This window comes from Ambystoma mexicanum, chromosome 5q (genome assembly GCF_040938575.1).
Source record: "Ambystoma mexicanum isolate Mex_15411 chromosome 5q, UKY_AmexF1_1, whole genome shotgun sequence".
Classification (NCBI taxonomy): Eukaryota; Metazoa; Chordata; class Amphibia; order Caudata; family Ambystomatidae; genus Ambystoma; species Ambystoma mexicanum.
In genome coordinates this window covers 820975976-820993006 of record NC_090933.1, presented here as the reverse complement: position 1 = coordinate 820993006, position 17031 = coordinate 820975976, and the positions used below count along the sequence as shown (strand labels likewise).

Below are 17031 nucleotides of genomic sequence, written 5' to 3'. Positions count from 1 at the left end.
AGGCATGGAATGTTGTTCAACGGGCATATACCAGTGGGAGTAACATGCATAATAGTGACATGAAATACAATTCCTATTCTGGTACTTTGCTTCCCTGGTATGGCTACCAGTACACATTTTTTCCTTAACAATATATTCAAAAATCACTCTGTATCCCTCAAGTAGTCACTAAGAATGGCAAAAGACAAGAATAACCAAACAATTCCATGACATGTTAGAGCAACATTAGCACACTGCATATCTCCTGCATCCAGTCACTCACAATGCAGGGAACACGGACACCATCTGCTGAGACCGACCAATGGCCCCTGCATCCTGCAGCTGCTGCCTCACCTGCTGCCTCACCTGCTGCCATTTTCCCTTTGCCTCTCCTCACTGCCTCATCCCCTCCAACTAGTGCACACTGCATAACTGAATTGCCTCTTGGCTGATTCGAAACCTGTGATGTTGATGGGTGCAGGTCGAAGGCACTAGGTTCTGTGTTCTGGTATGCTTCAATGGGATTGCAGGAGTTATCTGGCATTATGTTACCTAATGGAAGAGCAGGACTGAAAAGGGCAGGGTGTGTTTAGTGCAGTCTTGCCGATAATGTTTGGGAGTGTGACAGAGAGGAGGGTTGCTTATAGCTTAGCAGTGTTCCTGTGGTATTGTCTAGGCCTGTGGTGGCCATCAGTGGGGACACTGGAGCGTATGTAAGATGAAAAGGATGACAATTAGATGGTGGTTGGTTAGTTACGGGTAAACAGACGTACATGTAAGGGCCCTTTCTGACTGAGATAATATGCACCTGCTGGTGAAGCGGATAGACAGCTTGTCAGATGTTTTTTGCTGCTAATTTGTGGCTTTCCCCTTTGGTGGCGTGGAGTCTGACCTGTAGGTTTCTTATCTCCACGTCCATCTCTCTTCCTCCTCCTAGTCCATTACTCTATTACTCTTTGACAAAGTCAGCATTTACTCCAATCCCTTACAGCATTTTCTTTCTTCGGCCCCCGATATAAAGATGGGACCCCACCTCCAAGCGCTTTGAAACACATTGGGCCTCATTATGACCCAGGCGGTATTGTATGGACGGTGCCGGTATGGCACCGGCACTGTCCATACCGTACCGCCTTATTCCGAGTTTCCCTCACGGGTCCGCTGTGCGGCACCGCGAGGGAAACACATGGATGCACAGCACCGTTATAAACGGTGCCGGTGCATCCATGCTCCTCATCCCCACTCTGCCCTATGGGGCAGAATGGGGATGAGGAGCCCGGCATTACCGCCACCCGCGAATGGGCAATTACTGACCCATTCAACTCATAATGGGCCAAAGTGCCCATTCGAGGGTGGCGGTGCCGGATGCGAGTTTGGCGGTAGCCGTACCTGTAATGCAGACACGGCAACCGCCAAACTCATAATGAGGCCCATTGGGCCTCATTACGACCCTGGCAGTAGAGTGATAACGGCGCCGGTAGTGCTGCTGGCGCCGTTATCACTCTACCTCCACATTATGAGTTCGGCTCGTGGGGCCGCCCTGTACACCTGGTCAGACGAGACGTGCAGAGCAGCACCCGCTAGCAGAACAGGATGCTAACAACGATCCCGTCATTAACGGGAGCGATGTTAGCATCCTCCCCATTCCCATTGAGCCCTATGGGGGATGTACCAGGTCCGTGTCCCGCGAATGTGAATTACCGGGCCCGCAAAGGTCGGAATGGCCCAGTAATTCCCATTTTTCAGGACCCGGGCCCGAGTTTGGGGGTAGCCATGATGCTAAAAACGGCATGGCTACCTCCAAACTCGTAATGAGGCCCATTGTGTATAGGCGCTATATAAATAAACTATCATATTATATCATAGCTCCTGTTTCTTCAGCTGTGCATCCTTTTGTGGTGTTTTAAGTGGCAACATGCTCGGCAAGGTTTCGGTGGTGAGGAAGCTCCTGTCAACTCCTGCTGGGGTGGAGGGTGGAACACATTCGACACAGTGCACATGGGAAACCAGAGCTGGGCCAGAGAATCTGGGGCATCTGCGTGCTGTAAATGCTGCAGGACCGTCCAGCTAGGCCGGTCGGTCGGTCCAGGAACCGCCCTTGGCCAACATTGGTGTTTGGGGGACGTTGGGAAGTCGCTCTCTAAGTCTGCTTGATCGTGACTGGCTGATGCCATTAGGGGGAAGGATATGTCTCTTCAAGGATATCTGACTAAACTATGTGCATGATTCCTGGGTTCAGGGCTCCCTGAAAGATGGTCATCAGATATAATTCCTGATTCCCCCCTGGGAGACGGGAGTAGTGGAGATCCCTTGGCCTTGGGATCCTGTCAAGGGAGACAGTTTGAAAGCAGAAATACAGAGTGTGATGCTGAAGAGAGCAATTCTGTGGGTTCTGCAGCAAGCCCGAGGGCAGGGATGTTACTCAAGTTTTTCCTGGTGACAAAAGCATCAGGTGGATTCTGACTGGTGGTGGACCTCAGGGGCATGAACAGGTTCATCAGCAACCTGTCCTTTTGGATGGGCATGTTGAAAAAGATCATACTGCTAATCACAAAGGGGGATTGGTTTGCAGTGCGACATCTGAACAATGCCTTCCTGCATGTGCCGATCCATCCATTCTGTTTCTAGTTTCTTCGGTTTGATGTGGCGGGGTAGCACTTCTAGTTTGTGGTGTTATCTTTTTGGCCTCAAACAGCCCCCAGAGTTTTCACCGAGATCTTGGCTCCAGAAGTGGGCCTATTGCATGAGAGAGGATTCAGGATCTATGCCTACCTCGAAGAGCTTATGCTTTAGGGTTTGACACTTTTATATATCGAGCTTAGGGCAACAAAGGTGTGTAGAGTTTTGGGTTCCTTATCAATCACAAGACGTCACTGAATAAGACGGTCCAAGATATCATAGTCATTGGGCCTGGGGATGGTTTGCCTCCCCCACAAGAGAATTAACATTCTGAGGGAGAAAGTGACTTTTCACTCCCCCCGCCTCCCTCCTGAGAGTTGCCATCAGGATAAGGCGACGGCCAGACAGTGGTCAGGATTTCAATGGCTGATGGCAGTGATTGTCTTTGTCATGCTGTGGACAAGACTTCATGTTTGGCCCCTGCTGTGGCATCTACAGTGATTTTGTAACCTGGCCTCCCAAGATTTGGAAGCTTTAATTCCAGTTTCAGCCAGAGTGGTGAAATACTTGAGATGGTGGCTGAAGCCTTGCAATGTGCCCAATTGACTCCTCGCTGCCAAAGGTGATAACTACAGATGCCAGCGCTAGGGGTTGAGGTGTGATCCTAGAGACCATGACTATGGAAAGATAGTGGAAGCCTGGGTAGGACATGCGGTCCTCCAACTAGAGGGAACTGGAGGCAGTCAGGCGCGCTCTACTGGGATTCTCCTGCATGATTGTGAATTGCCTTGTGAAGGTTGTGTCGGACAACACAACGGCTGTATCTTATTATGAACTGTCAGGGCGGGATGGGCTCTTCCCCCCTGAGCACATGGGCAGAAGTCAACTTGTTATCTCTGGAAGCGGCACGCATAAGGGGAGTGCAACTCCCCAGCAGATGGTTTCAGCAGACGACTCTCTTCATACCTGGAGTGTTGGGTCAGTACGGAAGCCTTCAGGATGGTGTTCCAGAATTTCAGCCTATCGGTGGCAGACATGTTTGCCTCCCACAGCCATCGCAAGGTGGCCAGATTTGTCTACAAGAGTCGGGAGGAATGGTGTTGGGCAGTAAATGACCGGTCCATCCTACAGCATCCGGATCTACTGTACCTGTACATGTATACATCAGTTTGCTTCTCCCTCGGGTATTGAGGAGAATCAGGTTGTCCAAGGGCAGGGTTTTGCTGGTGGCTCCCTACTGGACTCGCAGAGCATGGTTTCCAATTCTGTGACTGTTGGCAGTGGCTCCACCCCTATAACTGCTGCAATCCCCTAAATAGTGTTGGCAGCACACCTGATGCCTCCCACCAATCGGAGTTGGGCATTGCCTGAAGTGGCAAATGTTATGCTCACTAATCTCACTGGCTGGGCAGGGGTCCAAAACGCATCAATGTTCCACTCGTATGTTAGACACAGAAATATATTCTGTAACTAGTGTTCTAGGAACTCAATGTTGCCTCTGGATTGCTAGTTTTCTGCATGAGGAGTGTAGGCTAGGCTTCCTCTCTGAGAACATTAATTACAATGGTGTGGGACCCATGGGGGAACTCTTCAGACTCCAATCATAATATTAATAGGATTTTATGAAATTTTGCTATAGAGAGGCTGAGGGTTTGCACCCTTATCCATACAAGGGATCTTCTATCGGTAGGGCCCCATAGGGTCGTCTCTTTAAGCCGCTGTGGGAAGCAGATCTGCAGCCACTGACATTCAAGACTATTTTATAATTTCAATTGGTTCTACGTGCCAGATTGGGGTACTGGGATATTTGCTTTGTTCTCTACCAAATCTGTCTGTGCCCCTGGAGGCAGGGATCTTGAGATGTGATCCTTCCGTCCATCCTAAATTGGTCTCTACCTTTCATCTATCACAAGAGGTTATTATTCCAGCCTTTACGGCCGACCTTGATCCGGATATACGCACCCAAATGGCCGGTTTGGATGTGAAGGATGTACTGCTGTATTATCTTGAGAAGACGGCCTCATTTAGATCTTCCAACAGTCTGTTTGTCATCTACGGGGGGTAAATAAAGGGCACAAGGCTTCCTCGTTGACCAGCAGTCGGCAGATTAAAGAGATCATTGCCTTGGCATATTGAGATTCTGGGGTCCCGCTTCCAGGGAATGTGGTTGGTCGCTCCACCGTGGGGCTGGCCATCTCATGGTCTGATGCAAAAGAGCCCTCTCTGGAAGATATATACAGAGCCACTACTTGGAATTCCTTCAACACCTTTGCTAACCATTAAAGGCTGGCTATCTGAAGTGGATGGATAAGGGTTTTGCCTTGGCTGTGTTACAGGTTGTTTTTCCTTTAATTTGAGCGTCAGTCCAAGGTAACTGGGTTTGCAGTATCTTGAGTGTGCTTTGCAGTCTGTGATGCATCCAGTCCTGGCTTGGGGACAATTCATATAGTAATGGACTTGGGCAAGGAAAGGAATGGTGCAGAGGTAATGCATGGATTATTTACTAGTAATGACGACCCACCTCTCCCTCCTGGGGACCGTCGGCCCATGCTTCTTTGGTATGAACAGTAAGTTATGGAGGTAAGGCACCATGTTTATACCGGGGAGGGGCAGCAAACTGCTCTAAGGGACTGTGTCAAGGCCGACTCCTTCATAGAGTAATGGACTGTGACTAGGCATAATGAAGATTAATGATAAGTAATCCCTGCACTTGGTTGGTGTGGTGCATGAGGACCTGTGGCGGTTTCAGTTATTTCTGCTACTACACAGCATATCATTTTCAGGGTAGTAGAATAACAGGAATGAGCCCAGGTTTTCCACACACAAGCCACTATCGCCACTTGCATCTCAAGTTTCGAGCCACTCCTAGTGTCATGACCTCATAGACAACTACACATTCTGTACAGTTAGCTAGTTAGAATTAAATATTATCTTTAATATTGCTCAGGAATTTCCCTCACCGCAACTTAAAACCCAGTTAAAGGAAGCATAATTGAGAATCTCATTTTCAAGTAATCATTGACAGGATCCTGATGAGGACCGGATTTAATGACTAACGAAAGGGTGCCTCCAGCATCCCATCGGAAACACTGACGTGTAAAAAAGAGATTACAAAAAAATGCTGAAAAACCAGAAGCGCAACCAAGCTGTCAGCCCCATGACGGCCCACGCTAAATAATGCAGAAGCCTCTTTTCCTGAGGCTACACCAGGCTTACGCTGTGACATATTGGCCCCCACCCTGGGTCCAGGCTACGTTTTCATGCTTAATAGGCATGTGAATGTACTGACAAGCGCCCTCCAGTGCAAGTTACATGGGTACAGCGTATTGGCATCAACAGTTGGGATTCCTGAAATTAAGTTTCAATCTTACCTCTTCACCCCACTTATCTAACTGTACATGTCCGTTGGTGCAAAGCATTTGTTTAAAAAAAAAGATCAAGGCCATGAAAAACCTTATACGATGTTGTACTTACTTGCCCGAGAGTGCATTCAAATCGCCCCAAAAAATCATCATCGCTAAGGTCGATGGTCTTGTTGTCAATGTCATAAATGCCAAAACTCAGCTTCTGCACGATCTCGAATTGGTAATCCACCCTAAATCGCTTGCAGAATTTGGGGGATAAGCAATTCTTTATTCTTTCTGTCCGATCCATCTATAAGAAAGAAAAGACTGCAGGTCACTTGATGTCTAATTTGCTCATTACACCGGCTATAGTCGACTCACTCCGCGTGGAATCAGCACGAGGGCAGCAAGTCATTTCAGGGGGAGTGGAATGCCGCCTATTCATTATAAGGTTATAAAGGGTTTGTCTATGGGCAACCCTAACTGTGCCTCAAAAGCATGCGTGGCCCCTAAAGAAATATGTGTGGTCCGGCACGGTGGGAGAACTAAATGCCAGCCGTGACCAGTTGTATAGGGTGCATTTTTCAACAGCCTACAGCTATGTGTCATGGAAACACTGTCATTAAGGGTACATCAAAATCTAACATTGCATTAATACCAGTAAATGTAAGGTCCATGGAAAACACATTCTTGGAAGGGATGGCATTTAAGTCTTCAAAGTCTTGGCCTCCTGCACTTGGCAGTGATTTGGTTATTCGAGAATCTGCTTCCGCTATTGCAGAGAGCCACGTGCAGGCAAACATAGTGTTGACATAGTGCTAGGAGAGGGGTCTTTCAGAGAAATATTATATTCCTGTACCAAATATTCCAACCACCAAATCACTTATTTTTGTTATTTTGAGTAGCATTATGCACTCTTTTACATTTGGGAAAAAAGAGGCTCATAGAGTCAAGTACGTATAAAAGAAGCACGTTGAAGAAACATGTTACAGAAATGCAACGTTTATGTCCAGTATTGGATCCTGCCAAAGCCACCGTCGATAACAAAAGAGGACAAGCATGAAACCACTGTTTTACATTCTTGTTTCTGGTTACATTTAGGGTGTTAAGAGGTAAATTCTATGAGGAGAAAGAGCCATGATCTGTAACGATGTGTTCCCTTCCACAAAACAGGCTGCAATGAGCGCTAATCATCCCCTTCTGGAGCAGACTTGGCCGGAAACAGCTCCCCATCCCAAACCACTTTACCAGCCAAGCACGTGCCAAGAACAGGGATTTTAACATGATTAGTACTCAGAGACAGGGTTGGGAGGAGAGGGAGATCAGATGTGTGGGTTGGAGGGGGCCAGATATGGGAGCGAGTGTGAGGAATTTGAGGCATAGGTTAATGGCCCTAAAAAACATGGCAGCCCCCGGTAAGGGCACAGGCTCTCCCATCTCGTTTCTCCCTGACAACTACCTTGTTAGGCAAGATTGTATGCAGCACCCTGTGGGAGACTGCACCAGCCTTGTCCTCTTGGCAATAGTTAACCCAACCATTGGTATAAGCATGTACTACACAAGTTGGAAGAGTGACTGACCAGCCAGGCTTATCTCAAGAGGGGTATCTCAAGAGGGGTCAATGTGAGATGTAGGGTTGTAACACAGTGACAAGTATTCAAATAAACACTTACACTCAAGGTTTCTTGATTAAACAATTATTTATTAATTTAACAGTCAGTTGGATAAGCCACAAAAATATACTTCAAAAATACACACTCTCAGTTTCAATAAATCAGTAGATACCCATTTGAGATGGCACACAGATACTTCCTACACCCTGAGGTGACTTAAATAACTAGGACACTGTGGACATTGACATATCACTAGCACATTTAGTGCAATACTGAGGTTAGTGTCAAAAGGAAAAGATGAGGGAATAAAACAATGGTTAACAAATATTCTTAAGCAGGTAAGTACTTTTGATACCCCAAAATGCAATGTAAATAAACCCTTTCCAAGCTACACAAGTTAGAATGTGTGACTTTTGTTGAGGGACAGTTAAAGCACAAAGTCGGAGGTTAGAAGAGTCTTTCAGGGTGCCAGAACAGCCAATGTTAATTGAGCAAAAGTCTAGTTGAGCTGAAGCACTTCTTGAAAGTAAGTAAAAAGTCTTGCACAATGTTTTAGAAGTCTTTGTAGAAAATGAAACCACTGTTGGGCCACAAGCTGGGACAACTCTGCAAGAGCAACCAAGACAAGTCTCAACTGAGAGCTAGCAGGGCTACACGACAAGAGGTATGTACCCCTTAGTTTACTGTACCTTAGGTCTGAAGAAATTGGTTCCATCTGGCTTCTGTTCCAGTTGTAGTATGGCAGATCCTGTTGTTCCTGGACCTTAGTCGTGGGGACAAGAGGGAGGACGTCTGGGGACACCTGCACCACGGCTTGAATGTCGGCGGCAGCAATGGGCAAATTTCAGATCAGCAGCACTTGGTTTCAGCTTCTCGCAAATAGCACCACAGCGGTTCTCGGGTACCTTGTGGACTTTCCTCATATCTGGGGTCCAGCACTCTGTTGAGGTGGCTCAGGCTCAGTCAGTCCTGCTTCCTTGGAGTCCGGAGGATCTTCCTGGAGCTCGGGTCCGACTTAAAGATGAGACACTCGATTCTGGTGTTCTTCTCCCTGGCAATCGGTTCCTGCAGCAGCAAGTGAAGTATAGCCAGCTCCTAGCGGATTTCCAGATGAGTTCGTCTTGGGGTCGATTGGTCCCACCAACCCAAGGGGAGAAGTCGTCCTTTGCAGGGCTTCTCTAGTCGAGGCGAATTCAGGGCTTCACCAGGCAAACCAACAGTCCAGCAGTTGCAGCAAGCGTCTCTTCCAAGTTCTTCTTTGGATTCCTTCGTCCAGTGGTCGACTCTGCCTTCCAAGCAAAAGACCTCGCCTTTTATGCAGGTTTCTCCCATTCATTCAAAACCTAGCTGTCAATCATACAGCAGGGTAGATGTCCTGCAAGAACAGCCACTCAGCCAATCACCTTTGGGTGCATTCCTGTAACCAAGGAGATAAGCACAGGGAGCTTCGGGCACCTCCCTCACTTCCTGTCCTGCCAGACACGCTGGAGCCAGGGGCGGGCTTCATTGGTGAATCCCGCCAAAGACAAACCGAACAAATGGACCAAACCTGGTTTGGCGCGCAGAGTAAATCTCAAGAAGGACCTTTCCACCAAGAAATGGCAAAAAAAGAAGACCGGTGACATTTTGACAATATGGGCACCCATAGGTGCTTCACTACAGCTGCAATTGCAGCCGGCGGTAGAAACACACAAAGGTAGGAAAAAGTAAACCACCGCCACCAGCCATTAATCGTAGAAAGGGTAACATAAAAATGTTACATGGGAAACTAGACAAAGGAGATACTAAGTAACCCTTGCAGCACCCTATTGTAAGATAGTGTGTGCTGGGTCTAGAAAGTTACAAATGTAGGTAAAGTCAATTTCACTTCACTGCTCTTGGAAACAGTAGTTTAACCAGGAGAAGGTATTTAAACCTTTGGGAAATCTGGAAAACTTTGCTGTGTCACTGCACTGAGGGTGATGTGTGACACAATGTAAAAAGATGATGCCTATGGAGTTTGTCAGACTCCAAATTCAAAGGAAACACAGTGTTCAAATCAATGAAAAAATACTTGAGAGGGGGAAAAGGTCTCACTCTCTCCAGGATAGAAATTAAAAGTCCTAAAGTCCAGCAAAAAGAGCTGGGGGTCTCTAAGGTAGAAGGGAATTAGTACATTTCTGAGAATTCTCCCTAACACACCTCTTCCGTCATAATGCCCTCCTTGCCTGGTCCATTTCCTGTTTCAATTTCTGGTCCGTGTTCATGGTGCGAACCTGCTGGGAGGAGCGTGATGCAGTTGAATGATCTCTCACAGCCCCTGCCTGGCTGGGGCGGCAGTAGCAGGTCCAACGATGGTCCCTGGTTAGTGTTCAGGCCTGGTCTGGGCTAGTCTCACCTGGGCTGCTGCACAGTCCCAGAGGACCAGAGGTTAGTACCGACACCCCAACCAGGTAAGTAGGGGTTGAGCGGGCCGTATCGGCATAAAGGTTATAAACAAAAAACGTTGCTTTGTGCCAAGAGTGGAGCAAGACTCCTGCATTTATGGAAACGGAAGGCTCTGGCTAATTGACAAAACACTGTCAACAAGAGAAAGCCACACAGAAAAGTCCCCACAGGGAGCCGATCAGTACCGCTTCTTCTCCCCAGTCCCCCTGCACAGAAAAAAAGGAGCAGAGGGTGCTGGATGACAGGAATCTCACCAAGCTAACTAGGACGGTCTTTCAATAATAGAGAGACAGGAAAATGCACAGGAAGGGATGCATGACGCGATCTTCCTCTTGTTCACCTTTGAGCTTGGATGCAGAGAAGAAGGGAAATGCACCAACGGGTAAATGCCTTGACACACATTCAGCAGAGGAGGTATTGACCATAGTGTATCTGCGTATGTAGTTCAAGAAACCAGCATTAGCTAAAGGCGACAGCCCTATGGTCCAGACATTTCGGGTTACATCCAAGAAAGCCTCCTGTCATCCTCCCTTGTGCCCCTGAGAAGTGTCCTAAACGCGGCTGCATGCCTCATCAAGGATCTACGCAGATACAACCACATCAACTGGCCCTCATCGACCTTCACTGGCTCTCACTGCATACACGAATCACCTTCAAGTCTTGCTGCATCATCTATAAGGCAGTCGCACTCAAGTCACCCAGCTATCTCACAGAGAAACTCAGCATCTCCGGCAGACAGCGCACCACCAGAAGCCAGGACACTTGCATACTTGAAAACTGCTGCTGCCGAAAATAAGCCTTCTCTGCCTACGCCCCCAAGACTATGGTATCTCCTTGCCGTCAGCATCGGATTCGCCACATGCTCCTAGCATTCAGAAAATAATTCACCTATTCTAGGAGTCTCTCCTCAACTACAAGAACCAGGGTGGCCTCTTGCTCGAGACTCCCAAGGCACACCACCACTTCTACAATGCCTGATGTTATTAGCCTGCAGGGCTACCACCACAATCTGTAAGGTAAGCCCTGCTGGGTTGAATCAACATGAATCGGAGCCCTGAAAATATTTAAAAATGGCTGCCGCCATTTCCACCATCTCTCAGAATCAGAGATGTTTCCTCAACGTGCCGACCCTATTTGTTGTAGATTGGCTGCAAGTTGCTTCATTTCACCAAATCCAGGGGAGCAGGCAGGCGAAGCCGGCCCACTCCAAAGGCCCACACACAAGGCTCTCATTTCCTGTCCGGCCTGTCTGGCCATGGCCGGTGTGCCGGCCACCTCAATCTATTCACGTTTTGTCTCTGAAACCAATAGAGCCAAATGCTATCGCCGATTCAGCTGTTCCAACAAGCCATGCCACCAGCACACCACATCCCGCGGATGCTCAATGTACTACCTAAACCAAGCTCTGCAGGTAAGCGCGGGTGCCTGCATTTGTGCACAGCAAGCTCTCTTTGCATAACTTGTCACCACCACACAAAAGTTGCTTATCGCCTCTTATCAAAGGCCGCCCTATAAGGCCCTTCACGACTCTCTGAGCCTGTCAGGGGCGGATGGGGCAGCCACACTACCAAGTAATAACATACATACTGGTGTCTGATTGACACTGCACACAAACTCCTTTAAAAACGTCCATCTGACTATTCTTGCTGGCTTGGATGCTAGCTCTCGATCACCTCTCTCCCAAGAATCAACGCACACCCAAGACTATTTTACATATTCTTATTTCACTGTCATAATGTGTGTCCTCTCTGTGTTAGGCTTTACCTAAATGTTCATTCACAAACCACCCTTTGTTGTAATCCTGTCCTGCATTTCCGACGTAGCTCCCAGCACCATGGGGTGTGGCTTTCCCGGAATATGCATCTATACCAATGTTGCTTTTTATACCTGTCTATATACCTGACGTAGCCCCCTGCACCATGGGGCAGAGCTTTCCCGGAATGTGCAACTATACCAATGTTGCTTTTTATGCCTTCCTGCATACCCGACGTAGCCCCCTGCACCATGTGGCAGAGCTTTCCAGGAATGTGCATCTATACCAATGGTGCTTTTTATGCCTTCCTGCATACCTGACGTAGCCCCCTGCACTGTACCATGGGGAGAGGCCTTCCCAGAAAGTGCATCTATACCAATGTTGATTTTTATGCCTTCCTGCATACCCGACGTAGCCCCCTACATCATGGGGCAGAGCTTTCCCAGAATGTGCATCTATATCAAAGTTGCTTTTTATGCCTACCTGCATACCCGACGCAGCCCCCTGCACCATGGGGCAGAGCTTTCTCGGAATGTGCATCTGTACCAATGTTGCTTTTCATGCCTTCCTGCATACCCGACGTAGCCCCCTGCACCATGGGGCAAGACATTTCCGGAATGTGCATCTATACCAATGTTCCTTTTTATGCCTTCCTGCATACCCGACGTAGCCCCCTGGACCATGGAGCAAGGCTTTCCCGGAGTGCTCATTCACGACTTACCCTTATGTTGTAACTTTCATGCCTTGTCCTACAAATTGGGGACTATGATACCGCACTTGTAACTGACCTAGATCTTAGATGTCTCAGGGCTTTGCTGCTATAAATGTATAAATAATTAAATAAACACCTAGGCCATCACGTCAGATCCCACGCCACCTGACTCGCTAGACGCCGTCAGCCCCTCTTCTCCCCGTTACCCTGTACAGCTGTACCCCTCCTCTGTGCTCCTCTGTGTATCTGTTTTGTTATATACCTCTATAAAGTGCTCTGTTGCTTCTTGAAGCTATGTCCGCACTCAATAAATACCATAATAATAAAAATAACAATAATAAAAGAAAGGGTTGATGCTAATATGGGACTTCAAGGCACGTTTGTTCAGGGAATGGGAGGACCCTGAGAGGCTGTTGGTGAACAGGTCCACGACGAAACTCTACCCATTGACGGGAGGACAGGCTACTCTCTACTTTGCGGACAGGGAATCCTTCCATGTCAGCGGAATAGGTGGGGGTGAGAAACCCATTGGATAAGAGGGTGGATGCCGCCTTATGCAAGAACTATGCCAGCGCACACCTGGCAATGAGAAGTAACGTCTATGGGTGTTACAATACACTAGTGCTGCTGGATAACTTCCACTAACTGCTCTAGGTGCTGAAGTCAGGGAAAAACTTTGAGGTGCTGAGTACGCACCTCCACATTGAGTTCCTTTTAGACATCTTTTATGATGGGGTACGTACTGCGGCACTAACTATGAGAACAGCAGTAGCAGATAGACGGTGCATCCATGTGAAAGATTGGGCGACAGATTTAGCATAGAGGATAGTGGCCCTCCACCTGCCGTTCAAAGGAGCCAAACAAAATAGGAATGGCCTGGATAAGACGGACCATAAGGTCCACAAGCAAAATAAGTAGACCGATACCCCGGAAGTGGCCACAAATGCACCCTTAGACATCAAGAGCATCTCACAGGGCCTTCCAGCAAAGAATCTTTGTCCGGAAGGGAAGAGAACAGTCCAGGAGGTTCAGTCAAACTCTCCGGTTGGGGCACTAGGGCAAGATCACCGTCCAAGGCACCTAAATCCTAAGTGAGTGTCCCAGCTAGAGGGAGGCTAAAATGGTTCTGATGCCTGTGGAATCAGGAAATCCTTAGAGGCCTTTGAGTTCTTCAGGGCGTTTCACAAAGTTATCCTATAGAATTCGCACCTCCTCCACCAAGAACAGGGACTGTTCAGACTCCATGGCCACAAGATCCTAGAAAACGGCAGGCTCTTTCCCACGAAATTCAAAAACGCCTAGAAAAGGTAGCCATTTTCAGAGTACCAAGGTTTCAAAGAGAGTAAAGGCTGCTACTCGATTGCCTTTCTAGTTCCTAAAGCATCTGGAGGGTTAAGACTAGTGCTAAATCTGAGAACAATGATTCCGCTTGTTACCCACATACGCTTTAAGATGAGACACAACAGCAAATAATACTACTGGTAAGCACAGGGGACTGGCTGGTGGCATTGGACATCCAGGGTGTGTACTTACACATTCCCATTCGCCTGTCAGACCAGCAGTTTCTGCGTTTTACAGTCCAAGAACAGCACTATCTGTATATGGTTCTTCATTATGGCCTAAAATCATGTTTAGGAAGACACTTGCACCTCTGGGGGGGGGGGGGCATGCTGCCCGAGGAGGGAGCAGCGGTAGACCCCTATCTCGACGCTGGCGTGAATGGGCTGGGTGGTAAACTTGCAGTACTCTCACCTTTGCCCGGTCCAGGAGTTGAAGTTTATAGGCACTTTGTTTCTTACTTGCATGGGCAGGGTTAAGCTGCCAGAGGACAGAGCCAGAACCATCATGGAGGAAGTTCAGGGGCTAAGCAAGAAACAGGTGGTCCCTGCAGGTTGTGGCTCAGGTTGCAAGGAATGATGGCAGCAACCGTTTTTTTTGACACCCTGGGCACTCCTTCATCACAGACCTCTGATGCCTCACCTAATCAGGCACTGGGCTCCATCAGATGGGGCACTCAGTGAGCTGGTATCAGTCTCTCCAGATGTGAGTAGATCATTGCAGTGGTGCCTGCAGTTGGACAACGTTTGTAAGGGCATCACTCTATCGCCACCAAATCCAATCATCATCATGACGGATGCTACTGCTGTGGGGTCTGGAGTAGTGCTGCGGGACATTCCCTGCCAGGGTCACTGTACCCAAGAGGAAAGAATTGAACGCTGCACAGCGAACCCTCAAGATCATTCAGCAACGGGTAGGTCTTCCTGTCTTGATTTGAACAAAGAACATGACTATAGTGGCGTATGTCAATCAGCAGGGGCCCACCATCCTGGGCGCTAGAGAAGGTGGCATTGATAATAAGGAGAGTGGTCAGAGTAGTATCTCCAGTCCATCAAGGCCTGTTACATCAAGGGGGTGGACAATGTGGCGGCAGATAACTTAAGTCGAAGGTTCTCAGTTTCTCAGGAAATGTGTTGGTCCAAAGTGGCTTTCAGAGGGATCACTCATAAAATCAGAATGCCAATGGTGGATCAGCTTGCCTCCTGGGGAAATACACTGTTGCCAATGTATTTTTCCAGGGATCCCAACCCGTTAGCGACAAGGACAGATGCATTGGAGAGTTCAGGTGTTGATGTTTGCCCTCCCTTCCATTCCACAAATTCTCAAAGTCCTAAGCATGATCTAAAGGTTGAAGTGCAAGAAGATCATGTTGACCCCTTGCTGGACGAGGACATCCCGGTTCCCCTTCCAGATCAGGTTCCAGACTGCTGGGGGTAAGTGCAGCAATCGGGTCTACATGGCATGGTCCTTGAGAGGGAGGGGTTGACTATGCATGGATTCTCAGGCACGGTTTCAGCTGGGATTCAGGGAGGGATGAGGATGTCGACCAAGAGGACATATCACAAACATTGACCTCCTTTTTCATCCTGGTGTGGCAGCAGTGGCATACTTGCTCTACAGTGTGGGGCGCCAGCAAAAGCCATTTTCTGCAGGACAGGTTGCAGTTAGGATTGGTACTTCCTCCTTCAGGACCGAGTGGGCACCAATTAGTGCAGTTGTGTAGCCCTGGGTTGAGCATGAGAAGGAAGTAGCATGCCTTGCCAGGAAATTGAAGGGTTTTTCGGTGGAAAGGCCCAGGATCAGATTGCTTGTTCCCTCATGGGATTTGCCACTGGTACTGAAGTCTTTATAGGGGCCCACGAAAAAACCATTGGAGAAGGCAGAATTGAAGCTTCATAAGATCAGGGTGACATTGTTGGTGCCCATAGTATCAGCAAGGAAATTGGAGTAATTGAGTGCATTATTGTGTGTGGCACCTTTCTTCTGGGTTACCCCAGATTCAGTGGTGCTCCGTTGTAACCCAGTAATTCAGCCTGAAGTATCATTATAGTTCCATATGGCACAGACAATAATAAATCCCAGGGTGACTGGAGATCTGGGCCTGGGACAGCCGGAGATGAAGGGTTTGGAAGTTAGGCAGACATTGTTGACGTATGTGGACATCAGTCCCTTTTCGGAGATCGAAAAGTTGCTTTGTGACATTTTGTAACATCGGGAGAGGGCACAAAGCATTCACAGTGTCCATCAGTGGAAGGTTTATGGCGACGATTTTCTTGGCCTTTGCCCATTAGTATACAAGATCATTCAACAAGATTGATGGCCACTTCACGGGCTGAAGCAAAAACTGCCTTGATCCACGATATAGTCTGCTCCAGGTTGCATCACAGTGGACATGCAAATCAGGCATTTGGACAAGCGGTATTGAGGGTGGCATTGCTTAACTAATGTGGAACTGAATTGATGTGAAATAATTTGCACAGGGTGGAGGCATGGTATCCATGGCTTTGTATTGCACTCTGTTGGAGGATATGGATCAATCTCGTCTTTTGTGTGCTTCAAGATAGGAAAGTACTGGGACGAGGAAGAGGGGATTTGGGTGATGCTTTATTACTTACAGGAAATCCTTATTACCTCTAGTCCTCCGCTTCCTCATCACAGTACTCATACCCACTATGCACACCCCTAGATATGGGATTGATCAGTAGACAGTGGGCATGGCAGAGGAAGTGGTGCCAGAAGAGGGGCGTGGCCACAGAGCAACACGACTGCAAAAGATTGAAGAGAGACTGCCTTGAAGATAGGTAAGTAGTGTGATAGGAAGAGGAGGACTAAGAGTAATGAAGATTATTGGTAAGTATTAGAAGCATTAGCCATATGTTGTTACTCCAGAGGTTTACAACAACCCGTAACTTGCAGCCACACAGATTAGTGCAGAATGAGGGTATTACATCTTGAAACACTGGTTTCACTTGGGTGGCACTGCAACCCGCTCTTTTACTGTGCTGGACTAACGCAAACTTTGGAGCATTGAGGTGCACTGATAGCAATGATTGCTCTCTAGGGATCACAAGCGAGTATGGGACTATTTTAGGACATACTGTATCCCACTGCAGTCCTCAGCTGGCTTCAACAGCAACAGCAATTTTGTATCTCTCACATACATGCAGGACTCCAGATAAGTTGGGTCCCAGGCCTTTTTATGCATGAAAATCTTGCAAATACGACAGCTTTATTATTTTCCTGGGTACA

At 47.9% G+C, this 17031-nt stretch overlaps 1 protein-coding gene across 2 annotated transcripts in view; it reads right to left on the bottom strand.

Annotated features, from left to right (window-relative positions):
- Positions 1-17031, bottom strand: part of CPNE3 (copine 3) — a 444306-nt gene that overhangs the window by 259959 nt on the left and 167316 nt on the right. For both annotated transcript variants that reach the window (XM_069621306.1, XM_069621305.1), the window contains exon 3: positions 6070-6249. In XM_069621306.1, the coding sequence (XP_069477407.1) occupies positions 6070-6249 (180 nt within the window). The remainder of the gene's footprint in view (positions 1-6069; positions 6250-17031) is intronic.